The sequence below is a fragment of the Sus scrofa genome, chromosome 18, assembly GCF_054392235.1.
Source record: "Sus scrofa isolate SSC_HxYL_T2T_F1_AM1 chromosome 18, Sscrofa_HxYL_maternal_Yorkshire_Landrace_v2.0, whole genome shotgun sequence".
Lineage (NCBI taxonomy): Eukaryota > Metazoa > Chordata > Mammalia > Artiodactyla > Suidae > Sus > Sus scrofa.
In genome coordinates this window covers 28,325,155-28,338,552 of record NC_139400.1, presented here as the reverse complement: position 1 = coordinate 28,338,552, position 13,398 = coordinate 28,325,155, and the positions used below count along the sequence as shown (strand labels likewise).

Below are 13,398 nucleotides of genomic sequence, written 5' to 3'. Positions count from 1 at the left end.
TTTTCGTTGCTGTCACAGTTCTGAGTTCAGACAAACGCATGGAGTTGTGGATCCAGCAAACCGTATGCAAGGTAGCGAGCAGTCCCATCACCCCGAATGTTCCCTTGTGCTGGCCCTTGGTAGGCAAACTCCTCTCCTGCCCCACCCCTGGCAGCCACGGCTGTGTTCTCCGTTCACACCCTGTCAGACTTTTGGGGTTCTCCATCCAGAGTGATAAGGGTCCCCCAGGTGATTCTGATGTGAGTCAGGTCTGGGACTCCTCCCCCGAGGACATTGCTTCTTCAAGTGACAGGAACTTGGTCTGCACTCCGGGATGGGCTTCGTCTGGTGAGAGCTGGCAGTGGCCAGAGGCCTCAGTGAAGCAGAGCAGCAAGGACTATTTCTTCCTCCCCCCTCCTCCCTGCCCCATTCGTTGTTTGTTCGTTCTTTCCTTCTTTCTCTGTCTTTTTAGGGCCGCACCCACAGCATATGGAAGTTCCCCGGCTGGCGTTCAAATCTACCTCTAGCCACCAGCCTACACCACAGCCACCGCAACGTAGGATCCGAGCTGTGTCTGCAACCCACACCACAGCTCATGGCAACACTGGATCCCCAACCCACTGAGTGAGGCCAGGGATCGAACCCGAGTCCTCATGGATAACTAGTTGAGTTCGTTACCACTGAGCCATAATGGGAACTCCAACAACGACTATTTCTTGAGCCCTTACTGTATGACATATGCTGTGCTAAGCACACTTGACCTGTTATCTCACTCTGCACCACAGTTCCACGGGGGTAAATCTGTTATCCTCATTTCACAGATGAGAAAACTGAGGCTAGAGAGAGATAAAGTAATTTTTTTTTTTAGGACCACACCCATGGCACATGGAAGCTTCCAGGCTAGGGGTCAAATCGGAGGTACAGCTGCAGGCCTTCACCACAGCCACAGCAACATGGGATCGGAGCTATGTCTGCGACCTATACCACCGGATCCCCGACCCACTGACTGAGGCCAGGGATCTGACCCGCACCCTCATGGATACTAGTCAGATGCGTCTACGCTTCGCCACAACAGGAGCTCCCCAAAGTAATTTGCCCAAGATCACACAGCCAGGAAAGGGCAGAGCCAAGATCTGGACTCAGGCAGGCTAATGGCAGTGTCCCTGCTCCTAATCCCTCTGCTATATTGCCTCCCTCCCCTAAAGGGCAGGTACCTGCCCGCACCACTCCCAGCCTGGACGGTCACCCATGCTGGCCTCACACGCCCTCAGAAGCTTCTCCTAATACAACTTCTTGTTTGGGAACTAGGTGTTCCGGAAGCAGGGATTCAGGCAGGGCAAAGGGGGCAGAGTGCTGAGTGAGCCCAGCCAGGGGAAGCAGAGTAGAGGCTGGGGGTGGGGGCAGGCAGGGTGCTGGGAGACCTCCATCTGTTTTCATCTTGCTGACAACGCCTTTCCTCCCCCTGCGCTGGACACAGCCTCCTCTGTTTCTCTCCATCTGATTTCCTGCTTCCTCCTCTGGCTTTGGAGGACCTGGCTCCCCCGACTACCTCTTCTTAAGCTCCTACCTGTTCTCTATCTCACCTCGGCTTGGTAAGAGGAACAGGGTCCTGGGGTCTGGGCAGAGGGAGACACCTCCTGGTTCTGATGTGTGGGTCCTGTGGGGGTGGAGCCCCCAGCCCTCCTTCCCGTGGACTGTAAAGATTTTAAGACTCCCCCCAAAAAGCTAAAAGGTCCATCCACCTGGGGTCCTCAGCCACGGGGGCTAACATTCTCTAGCAGGGCATTTGGAAAGGGCAGTTTTTAGAAAACCCTAATGGAACTGTAATAGACATCCAAAAAGTGTATATTTTCACAAGGTAAATACACCCACGTGACCAGTATCAGATCAAGAAATAGATTGTCACTAGCACCCCAGCCGCTCCTCTTCAAGTCTCTTCTAATCCCCACCCCGGAGTCGGAGGGGTAGGGGAGCATTTTTGGGTTGTCACCAGGACTTAGGAGTTCTGTTGGCATTTAATGGGCAGGGACTAGGGATGCTAAATGTCCTGCAGTACATGGGACAGTCCTGCAGCATAAAGAATCTTTTGCTGAAAGTTCTCTTATGGCTCAGCTGGTTAAGGATCTGGTGGCTCTGGTTTACAGCTGTGGCATGGGTTCCATCCCTGGCCTGGAAACCTCTGCATGCTGCAGGCACTGCCAAAAAAAAAAAAAAAAAAATGTCCTGCCCAAATGCCCTGCTGAGAAATTCTGTGCCTCGCAGTTCTGAGCAGTCATGGCCTGCAGCGTGGCAAAAAGAGGCGCCTTAGGCCTGGGGAATAGCTGTGTCTGTGGCCCGGCGTGAGGAAGGGACTTGGCTGTAACGTGTCCCCACTGTTGCTACCCCCAGGCCTCCGGAACGCCCCCCGCTGCTGGGCAGTGATCCAGCCTCTGCTGTGTGCCGTGTACATGCCCAAGTGCGAGAACGACCGGGTGGAGCTGCCCAGCCGCACCCTCTGCCAGGCCACCCGAGGCCCCTGTGCCATCGTGGAGAGGGAGCGGGGCTGGCCCGACTTCCTGCGCTGCACCCCCGACCACTTCCCTGAGGGCTGCCCGGTGAGTGCTCTGTGGGGCAGGACCAGGTACAGGAGAGGGCCCAGCAGGAGGCAGGGCTGGGGCAGGGAGCCCAGAGTCTACAGGGAGATCCTGAGTCTACAGCCACAGCGTCAGCAGGTCACGGACCCCAACTGAAGCTCGCTGACGGCGCCAGTCCATCAGGGATTATTTATCTATTTATAAAAGATTTTCGAGCACCCGCTCTGCTAGATGTTGGGGGGTTCCAGGCGTCATGGATCACAGGACCCCATCCACAGGAAGTTCATCGTGTATTTCGGGAGTCAAGGGGTTCGCTGTAAAACAGCTGGAGAACCCAAGACAGAGATGTGATCTAGTTCTGGGTGGTGAAAGAGAGAGCATTAATGATAACAGCAATGATGCCATAACCCTAATTATTATTATCTGCTACCTTCCAAATGCCATTATAGGCATCTTACACCTTATATTTATTTAACCCTTAGACCACACCATGAGGTAGGTATTGCTAGCTCATACAGCAGGAAACTGAGCTAACAGAGAGGTCAGATAATTTGCCCGGGGCTGCAGAGTCATTGGGAAGACGGAGATTCAGATCCTGGCAGGTCGTCTGCAGCGCCTGTGTTCTCAGCCTCTCAGCCACGCGCCCCCCGCCCCCCATGCCTCTTATTAAACCAAAGGTGGCCCCGAGCCTACTGCCTCCCTTGGCACGCTCCTCTCCCCCTCTCCTTGCCAGAATGAGGTGCAGAACATCAAGTTCAACAGTTCAGGTCAATGCGAGGCCCCCTTGGTTCGGACCGACAACCCCAAGAGCTGGTACGAGGACGTGGAGGGCTGCGGGATCCAGTGCCAGAACCCGCTCTTCACCGAGGCCGAGCACCAGGACATGCACAGCTACATCGCGGCCTTCGGGGCCGTCACGGGCCTCTGCACGCTCTTCACCCTGGTCAGCCGAGGGCAGGCCCGGGGGCGGCAGGGTCGGGGTAGTGGCGGGGCCCAGGACCCTCAGCCAGCCTGTCAAGTAGGAAGGGGGGCGATGGTCAGTGAGCGAGGCTGGGCTCTGGGAGTGGGGCGAGGAGGCCTTGGCAGGGTCTCCGGGGAAGGGTGGGGATAAGATGGGTTGGGGTTCAGATAAGAGCAGCAGAATAACCCTAACCTCACAGAACGGGCCCCACTTCTGTCTTCCAGGCCACCTTTGTGGCTGACTGGCGGAATTCCAATCGCTACCCTGCTGTCATTCTCTTCTACGTCAATGCCTGTTTCTTCGTGGGCAGCATTGGCTGGCTGGCCCAGTTCATGGACGGTGCCCGCCGGGAGATCGTCTGCCGCGCTGATGGCACCATGAGGCTTGGGGAGCCCACGTAGGTGCCTTGGGGACCCCGAGGGGTGAGCGAAGGGAGGAGGCTGACATGTCTTTTCCATAAAAGGGGCAGGTTGGATTTGAAATGGAGATTTCAATGTAGGATTCAGCGCTGCCTCGTTGCACCCAAGGTCTCCAGCGTTAGCTCCTGGATTGTGACCGTTCAAAGGGGCATCTTCCACCTCCTCTTCACTCCTGGCCCGAGTCCAGTCTGCAAGCCCTGACTCCTAGGGGAACTCCAGACCTTAGAAGTCAAGGACGGGGGTGGGAGCTCCCGTCATGGCTCAGAAGTTAACAAACCCGACTAGGATCCATAAGGATGTGGGTTTGATCCCTGGCCTTGCTCAGTGGGTTAAGGATCCAGCGTTGCCGTGAGCTGTGGTATAGGTCGAAGATGTGGCTCGGATCCCGTGTTGCTGTGGCTGTGGTGTAGGCCGATGGCTACAGCTCCGATTTGATCCCTAGCCTGGGAACCTTCATAAGCTGCAAGTGCAGCCCTAAAATAGCAAAAAAGAAAAAAAAAAAAAGAAGTCAAGGGCTGGTGTCAGGCTGGCACAATGACCACCCCAAGTGACACCTCACATGTCTGCGCAGCTCTAACGAGACACTGTCCTGCGTCATCATCTTTGTCATCGTGTACTACGCCCTGATGGCTGGTGTCGTCTGGTTTGTGGTCCTCACTTATGCTTGGCACACCTCCTTCAAAGCCCTGGGGACCACCTACCAGCCTCTCTCGGGCAAGACCTCCTACTTCCACCTGCTCACGTGGTCGCTCCCCTTTGTCCTCACTGTGGCCATCCTTGCTGTGGCCCAGGTATAGTGACTGGTGGAGGGGGACTGAGTGGGGTGGGCTTGGGAGAGGGGAGCAGTGACAGATTCTACCCCCCACCCCCACCCCTTCCTGTCACAGGTGGATGGGGACTCCGTGAGTGGCATCTGTTTTGTGGGCTATAAGAACTACCGATACCGTGCCGGCTTTGTGCTGGCCCCAATCGGCCTGGTGCTGGTTGTGGGCGGTTACTTCCTCATCCGAGGTGAGTCAGGACCAGGACTGGTGGGGCAGCAGGATGTGCTGAGCACCTGCTCTGTGTAAGTAGGAGCCAGGACCTGCCGGCCCTGCTGCCCTTGCCCAGGGCTTTGGGGCAAAGTGGAAGGTAGGCAGACACAGCATCATAGCCCTTGGTGTGGGGCAGCACCTTTGTGTGGGCCAGAAAAATACTCTCCTGACTCTGGACCTTGTGCCAGGGCTCACGGCTTGAGCAGAGCTTGTGCTGGGTTCCAGCCCCTGCCCAGCACTGGCCAGATGCCCTTGTGTGATGAACACTCCGAGGAACCTACCCTGTCCACGTGGGCCAACTGGGGGGCCTTTGCTCACATGTGCACCCCAAATCTATATACCCGCTCAGTCTTTGGAGCTTGGCTTCTCGTCCTTTCTGCCCACAGTGTACGCGTGCAAACACACACACACACACACACACACACACACACACACACAGTTTACACAACATGCACAGATTCTGTTCCCTCATTTCCCTGTCTCAATCTGCCACCTCCACAATAAGCCTCTGTATCTCAGCTCATTTTTGTTGAGTTTTCTTTGTAAACTTCCTCAGCACTGTCAGCCATCTGTTCAGCCCACCTCTTCTCCCTCTTTTTGGCAGTGGCCAAGCCTCTGATTTATGTTTTCTATCCGTGCTGTCCTGTATGGTAGCCACTGGCCTCGTGTGTTGAAACTAGTCCAGACTGAGATGTGTCATGAGTATAAAATACACACCACACTTCAAAGACTCAGCGCTCACAAAAGTAAACTATCTCATTAACAACTTGTACAGATTGCATGTTGAAATGATAGTGTCATAAACAATGATATATATTGTTTAGACATTCCTGCTGTGGCCCAGTGGGATCAGCTGTGTCTCTGCAGTGCTGGGACACAGGTTCGACCCCCAGCACCATGGATTAAGGATCCTGCGCTACCACAGCTTCGGCATGCATAGGTTGCAACTATGGCTCAGCTTGGATCTGATCCCTGGCCTGGGAACTCCATAGGCTGCCAGTGGCCATAAAAAACATACACAGGAGTTCCGGTTGTGGCTCAGCAGAAACAAACCCAACTAGGATTCATGAGGATATGGTTCGATCCCTGGCCTCACTCAGTGGGTTAAGGATCCAGTGTTGCCATGAGCTGCGGCATAGGTGGCAGACATAGCTTGGATCTGGCGTTGCCGTGGCTGTGGCATAGGCCAGCAGCTGTAGCTCCGATTAGATCTCTAGCCTGGGAACTTCCATATGCTGTGAGTGCGGCCCTAAAAAGCAAAAAATAAATAAATAAAATAAAACGCACACACAAAACCAATGATATATTGTTTATAAAATACATTAGTTTCATTTGCGTCTTTTTAAGGTGGCTTCTAGAAAATTTGAGGTTATGCACATGGCTCATATTGTATTTCTCTTGGCCAGCGCTGTCCTGGAGTTTCTTATGCCTCTTCCATCATAAGAGCTTTCACCTGGCTGCCTTACTTGGTCGGGGGGGGAGGGTGTCGCACTAGGACTGAGGCATCTTTTGTCTCAACTGTCCATCTGTGCTGTGCCCCAGGCTTTCCATGGCACGTCTGCCATCGGCTGTGTTCCAGTGTCTCCGGTTCCTAAGCTTTAAATTAGCACAGGAGTCACCAGTCCCGGGATGCCAGGGCCATGGCACCCTCCCCTGCCACACACCCATCCCTCCCAGGAGAGGGGCCTGGCCCTCGCTAATGTCTGCCATCTCCCTCTGTTCAGGGGTCATGACCCTGTTCTCCATCAAGAGCAACCACCCTGGGCTGCTGAGCGAGAAGGCAGCCAGCAAGATCAACGAGACCATGCTGCGCCTGGGTGAGAGGGCCGGCCCCGCACCGCACCCCCGAGGGAGGGTCTTGGGGGCCGCAGTACACTGTGCGGCAAGTTAGCAGCGAGGAAGGCAAGACAGGGCTGTGTGTGTGTGTGTGTGTGTGTGTGTGTGTGTGTGTGTGTGTGTGTGTGTGTGGTGGTGGTGGTGGTAACAACAGCTCAAAAGAGAAGGTAGCATCCTTCTCAAGTGGAAGAATTCAAGTTCATGTCAACAAGGCTTCCTCATACCCGCTTCCCTCCCACTGCCCCCGCCCCGAGTGGCCTCAAGTGCCCCCAAATCTTGCCTTATTTTGGAGAATACAGCTCTTGAACTGAGCCCAGCTTGAGTTCACCCCAGACTCAGCCGTCTTTCAGGCCCTGGGGGGGGTGAGTACCACCCTCTCCACTGCTGCTTCCACACCTGGGATTGGTGACACCCCATCTCCTCCCGCCCGTCCCTCCACAGGCATTTTTGGCTTCCTGGCCTTTGGCTTTGTGCTCATCACTTTCAGCTGCCACTTCTATGACTTCTTCAACCAGGCTGAGTGGGAGCGCAGCTTCCGGGACTACGTGCTGTGAGTGGGGGCCTGGGGGCTTGGGGCCCACAGTGGTGGGAGCTGGAGACGACCCTCCTCTGCTGTCCAGCAGGGGTCTGCCAGGTCCCTGCCTCAGCGGCAGGAGGCACAGCCCAACTGCAGGTTGCTCTGGGTGCTTAAGCTGTTAGTTGCTCTGTAATTTGCAAACAGCCCTCAGTCGCTCCTTAACTCCGCCCTTCCCTCTGCTCCCCAAAGCTGTCTGACTGGCGCATTTGTAACTGTTAGGCCATCATGTTTTGGCTTCTCTGACCGACCCTGTGTTGGCCACAGAAGTTGCTCTCTGCTTCTCATGTAGTCTTTTTTTTTTTTTTAGGGCCGCACCAGAGGCATATGGAGATTCCCAGGCTAGGAGTCCAATTGGAGCTACAGCTGCCAGCCTACGCCACAGCCACAGCCACGCGGGATCTGAACCACATCTGCGACCTACACCACAGCTCACAGCAACAGCAACGCCAGATCCTTAACCCACTGAGTGATACCAGGGATTGAACCCGCAACCTCATGGTTCCTAGTCAGATTCATTTCTGCTGTGCCATGACGGGAACTCCATCATGTACTCTTTTTTAAAAAAAATTTTTTTATTATAGTTGATTTATAGTGTTCTGTCAATTTCTGCTGTACAGCAAAGTGACCCAGTTATACATTTATATACATTCTTTTTTTCACATTATCTTCCATCATGTTCCATTACAAGTGATTGGATATAGTTCCCGGTGCTATGCAGCAGAATCTCATTGCTTATGGACTCCAGATGCAGGAGTTTGCTGCATGTTTACTCATGTACTCTTAGAGAGCTTATTGCAAATCTCTGCACAGAAGTAGTTACCCCTTGGAGTTTCTGCCATGGCTCAGTGGTTAAAGAATCCCACTAGTATCCATGAGCACGCAGGTTTGATCCCTGGCCTTGCTCAGTGGGTCAAGGATCCATCATTGCCCTGAGCTGTGGTGTGGGTCGAAGACGCAGTTTGGATCCCGAGTTGCTGTGGCTGTGGCGTAGGCCAGGAGCTATAGCTCCGATTGGACCCCTAGACTGGGAACCTCCATATGTTGCAAGTGTGGCCCTTAAAAAAAAAAAAAAAAAAAAAAAGGAAGACGTAGTTACCCCTCTGCAATAGGTCAACAACCCACTAATGCTTTCTAGTTTTGCCTGTGCTCTTTTTCTGTCAGAATGAGGATGAATCTGAGAGGGTAAGGTATCTCAGCTGCTTAAAGAAGTGTAGCATCTACCCATACCAGGAATAGTAGTTAAAATGCTCATTAAAATCCTGACTGCTTGGAGTTCCTGTCGTGGCACAGTGGTTAACGAATCCAACTAGGAACCATGCGGTTGCGAGTTCGATCCCTGGCCTTGCTCAGTGGGTTAAGGATCCGGCTTTGCTGTGAGCTGTGGTGTAGGTTGCAGATGCGGCTTGGATCCCGAGTTACTGTGGCTCTGGTGTAGGCCGGTGGCTACAGCTCCAATTCGACCCCTAGTCTGGGAATCTCCATATGCTGCAGGAGCGGCCCTAGAAAAGGCAAAAAGACAAAAAAAAAAAAAAAAAAAAGTCCTGACTGCTTCAGATTCTTTCTTTTTTTTTTTTTCTTTGTTTTTTAGGGCCTCACCCGTGGCATATGGAAGTTCCCAGGCTAGGGGGTGAATCAGAACTACAGCTGCTGGCCTACACCACAGCTCACAGCAGTGCAGGATCCTTAACCCACTGAGCGAGGCCAGGGATCGAACCCTCATCCACATGGATCCTAGTTGTGTTTATTAACTGCTGAGCCATGCAGGGAACTCACCAGATTCTTTCTTTTTTTTTTTTTTTTGTCATTTCTTGGGCCGCTCCTGCGGCATATGGAGGTTCCCAGGTTAGGGGTCGAATCAGAGCTGTAGCTGCCAGCCTACACCAGGGCCACAGCAATGAGGGATCCAAGCCGTGTCTGCGACCTACACCACAGTTCAAGGCAATGCTGGATTCTTAACCCACTGAGCAAGGCCAGGGATCAAACCCGAAGCCTCATGGTTCCTAGTCGGATTCCTTAACCACTGAGCCACAATGGGAACTCCCAGATTCTTTCTTAAAGCCTCCAGCTTTTCTTGCGAGAAGCTTTAAACCACACTGATGCCTGGGTTCCTCCCCCAGAGATTTGACGTACCCGTCTCGGGTGCGGCCCAGACAGGAGTCATTAAAGGCACCCAGGTGACTCTAATGATCACCCAGGATTGCAAGTCTGTGCAGTGGGCTTCGCTCTTTCTAAAGCCTTTGGATTTTCTGTCTGGCACCCACCCAGGAGACCCAAGAAAGCCTCACCTGTCTACTACCCTTCGCCTCAGGTGCCAGGCCAATGTGACCATCGGGCTGCCCACCAAGAAGCCCATCCCTGACTGTGAGATCAAGAATCGCCCTAGCCTCCTGGTGGAGAAGATCAACCTATTTGCCATGTTTGGAACCGGCATTGCCATGAGCACCTGGGTCTGGACCAAGGCCACACTGCTCATCTGGAGACGCACCTGGTGCAGGTGGGGTCAGCATGAACCCATCCTGACCCTGCTTCCTTGCTCTGTCAGCCTAGGCATCCTTTAGGCTGTGTCTGGACTCACCTGTCCAGCACAGCCTTGGCCTGCCCTGAGCCCAGGAAAGCACCTTTTTCTGCGGCTCACCACTGCCCCCTGGTGGCACCTCCTGTCTTTGGGCGGATGGGCCCAGGGCTGAGCCAGTGAGTGGAGTGATTGGAGAATTCGGCTCTGGAGTCTGGCAATCTAGCCCCCGCCCCCGCCCTTTTTTTTTTTTTTTTTTTTTTTTGCAGCGAGGCCTTCTACCCTTCAGGGTCCTTGGGGCCTTGAGGCCCTCTGCAGGCTGCTTCCCTGGATGCAGCGGATTCGCTGGTCTTTTGCAAGATTTGAGGGGAAGCAGCGGCTCCCCCACGCCTCCACCCTTTCTGTCCTCAGGTTGACCGGGCAGAGTGATGACGAGCCCAAACGGATAAAGAAGAGCAAGATGATTGCCAAGGCCTTCTCCAAGCGGCGCGAGCTGCTGCAGAACCCAGGCCAGGAGCTCTCCTTCAGCATGCACACCGTCTCCCACGACGGGCCTGTGGGTGAGCTTCCGGCCTCGCCTTCTCTGGAGCCTCTTCCCTCCCTGGGCTGTTTCGAGGGCTGTGAGGCTTGGCGCTCCCTCCTCTCGCTCATGTCGTCGGTTCTCCTCTCGTGCCCCCTCGTCCCGGCCACTCTCCCCTCTCTGTTCCCGCCCTCCGGTCCGCTTGCTGGTGCTTTGGTTTCAAAGAACTCATCTCCCTCGTCAGCATCCTTCTTCTCCAGCTGTTCTCCTTGGGCTGGAGGAATTCCAGGCTGGATTTCTGGCTTCTGGGAGCCCCTCTCTTTAGGGTGGGGACGGGGAGAGATTGCTGTGATCGGCGGGGCGGTTTTTCTGTGCCAAGTCCAGTGGGAGCCGTGGGCGGGGGGAGGCGAACGGTACAGGACGCGGGAGGAGCGGCCCCAAGAGGCACTAAGCCGTCAGGGTACCTGATCCTTTCCTTCCAACCCCACAGCGGGTTTGGCCTTTGACCTCAACGAGCCCTCGGCCGATGTGTCTTCTGCCTGGGCCCAGCATGTCACCAAGATGGTGGCCCGGAGAGGAGCCATCCTGCCCCAGGATGTGTCTGTCACCCCCGTGGCAACTCCAGGTATGGAGTTCCTGCGCCGGTAGGAAGATGGGGGACACGGAGCCTAGAGGTTTCTGGCACTGGAGCACGAGGGGGTGCCAGCGGGGGAGGGGGAGGCCCTGGAGGACCTAAAGTCTGGGTTCCGGAGCTCAAAGAGTAGGGATCCCAGGAGAAAAGGGGTGCTGTAGACAGAGTGAGGGTCCCAGGCTCATGCTCTCTCTCTCACTGCCAGTGCCCCCGGAGGAAAAAGCCAACCTCTGGCTGGTTGAGGCAGAGATCTCCCCGGAGCTGGAGAAGCGCCTGGGCCGGAGGAAGAAGCGGAGGAAGAGGAAGAAGGAGGTGTGCCCGCTGGTGCCGCCTCCCGAGCCCCACCACCCGGCCCCGGGCCCCGCGCCCACCTCCAGCGCTGTCCCTCGACTGCCGCAGCTGCCCCGGCAGAAGTGCCTGGTGGCCGCAGCGGCCTGGGGAGCTGGGGAATCCTGCCGACAGGGAACCTGGACCCTGGTCTCCCACCCCTTCTGCCCAGAGCCCAGCGCCCCAGCTCCCATGGCCTGGGTGCAGGGCCGCCGGCCGGGGCTGGGGCCCATTCACTCCCGCACCAACCTGATGGAGGCAGAACTCATGGACGCAGACTCGGACTTCTGAGCCTGGAGAGCAGGACCTGGGACAAGAAGGAGGAACAAATACGTTCCGAGGCTCATCTTCCTCCCTGAGGGTGCTTCCCCAGGGTCTGCTCTTCCAGAGAACCCGAGGGCCCAGCGGCGCCCCCAGGAGAGTTCCTCGTGTCTGGCTCTCGCAGCAGGACTGTGGGAAAGAGCCCTGCCGTTGCCACCCATAGGCCTCACCCCTGGCCAGGCCCTGGAGCTCAGGGTCCTTGTTTCTGCCCCAGCAGCTGGAGCCTGGCTGGCAGCATCTATCTCCAACAGGAGTCATGGGGTATGTAGAGCTTCTGGTGGGCCAGAAAAGGTGGAAGCAGTGGTGGCGGTACAGGGATTTGGCGGTGGTGGCCAGGGAGGCAGCCAAGCCCATGTCTGGCAGGTAAGGGCTGGCTGCCCTTTTCTGTGCCGGGGGTGCCCTTCCCTGGCACTCGCAGACCCAAAGTGTTGATTGTGCCATTAGCCCTTTGTCCAAGTGAGGATGGAGCTCCCTCCTCCCTTTCCGGGGTGCTTGTGGGGTGGGTATGCCCATGCCCACGGGGCTGTAACCTCTCAGTGTCCAGCCGGATCCACCCCAGGCCAGTAACCCACCCTGTGTTTTCCTGCACCCCCTTTCCCCATTTCAGTTCAACCAGGCCACCCTCTCCTGTTTCCTGTTTGTTGATGATGACCCAGAATTACAGCATTTTCTGTCTCCCACCCCGCCCCTTTACTGCTGGCCTCCCCTCTCCAGGCGGGAGACAGGTTCAGCTAAAGCTATAGCACCGGGTGTGGTATAGAAGCCGTGAGTCCCGGGGAGCCTCTGGGCCACCAAGAGATACGTGCTCGCTCTTCCTCTTTCTCTGTCCAGTGGGGGGTGGCTCCTCTGACTTGAGGGGCTACCCTGGGAAGCTGCTAACGCTTCAGCCAAGCAGGAGAGCTTCCTTCAACTTCCACAACCAGTGGGTGAAGGGATTCCCACCTCCCATAACCCCCACCCAAGTTCCCAAGGCCCCAGTTTCAAGCACCAGACAGCAAGAAGCCTTAGCAGCTGGCCGGGTTCCAGATCAGTGGGTAGGGATAGGGAGACGAAGCATACACAGTAAATAAAAGGTTTTTGTATAAACTCTGAGTCTGCTGCTTTCCATAGGCCCCCATCTTGACTTCACTATCTGCTTGGTCCTGATCTCATTTTTCTCCCACATCCTCCTCGGGCTGTTCTGGAAGGCCACAAGCTTGGTGCTGATGAGGTCACCACTGACAGATGTTAAGCTGATGTCAGCTTGATGTGCTGGCCGTCCTTCCTGGCCAGTTGGCTCTATTTATGGACAGAAGCTCCGGCCACAGCTGCCTCATTGCACATTGATCATGAATGGGCAAGAACACACAGCTTGTTCCTGAGGTGATGACTGGAAGCGAGTGTCCCCTGCCGGGGAGTGTAGATGGGCAATCCTGGGCCCCTCTCTGGGACCTCTTGCCTCTACAAGAGATGTCTGTGAAACCAGGTGCATTCTTTTTTTTTTTTTTTTTTTTTTTGCTTTTTAGGGCTGCACCCATGGCATATGGAGGTTCCCAGGCTAGGGGTCTAATCAGAGCTACAGCAGCAGCCGTGGCATCCGAGCTGTGTCGTCGACCTACACCACAGCTCACGGCAACGCCGGATCCTTAACCCCCTGAGTGAGGCCAGGGATCGAACCCGCACGTTCATGATTCCTAGTTGGATTCATTTCCGCTGCACCACAACGGGA

General features: G+C 55.4%; 1 protein-coding gene across 2 annotated transcripts in view; it reads left to right on the top strand.

Moving 5' to 3' along the window:
* Positions 1 to 12,776, top strand: part of SMO (smoothened, frizzled class receptor) — a 28,493-nt gene extending 15,717 nt beyond the window's left edge. Inside the window, exons 2-13 of one of the 2 annotated variants that reach the window (XM_085005477.1) lie at positions 1,457 to 1,571; positions 2,368 to 2,573; positions 3,286 to 3,495; positions 3,738 to 3,910; positions 4,504 to 4,723; positions 4,820 to 4,943; positions 6,691 to 6,783; positions 7,244 to 7,352; positions 9,688 to 9,873; positions 10,303 to 10,451; positions 10,902 to 11,036; positions 11,248 to 12,776. In XM_085005477.1, the coding sequence (XP_084861603.1) occupies positions 2,427 to 2,573; positions 3,286 to 3,495; positions 3,738 to 3,910; positions 4,504 to 4,723; positions 4,820 to 4,943; positions 6,691 to 6,783; positions 7,244 to 7,352; positions 9,688 to 9,873; positions 10,303 to 10,451; positions 10,902 to 11,036; positions 11,248 to 11,660 (1,959 nt within the window). In that variant the 5' untranslated portion in view covers positions 1,457 to 1,571; positions 2,368 to 2,426 and the 3' untranslated portion in view covers positions 11,661 to 12,776. The remainder of the gene's footprint in view (positions 1 to 1,456; positions 1,572 to 2,367; positions 2,574 to 3,285; positions 3,496 to 3,737; positions 3,911 to 4,503; positions 4,724 to 4,819; positions 4,944 to 6,690; positions 6,784 to 7,243; positions 7,353 to 9,687; positions 9,874 to 10,302; positions 10,452 to 10,901; positions 11,037 to 11,247) is intronic. The other variant, XM_003134680.6, reaches the window with a different exon arrangement.
* Positions 12,777 to 13,398: the final 622 nt, after the last annotated feature.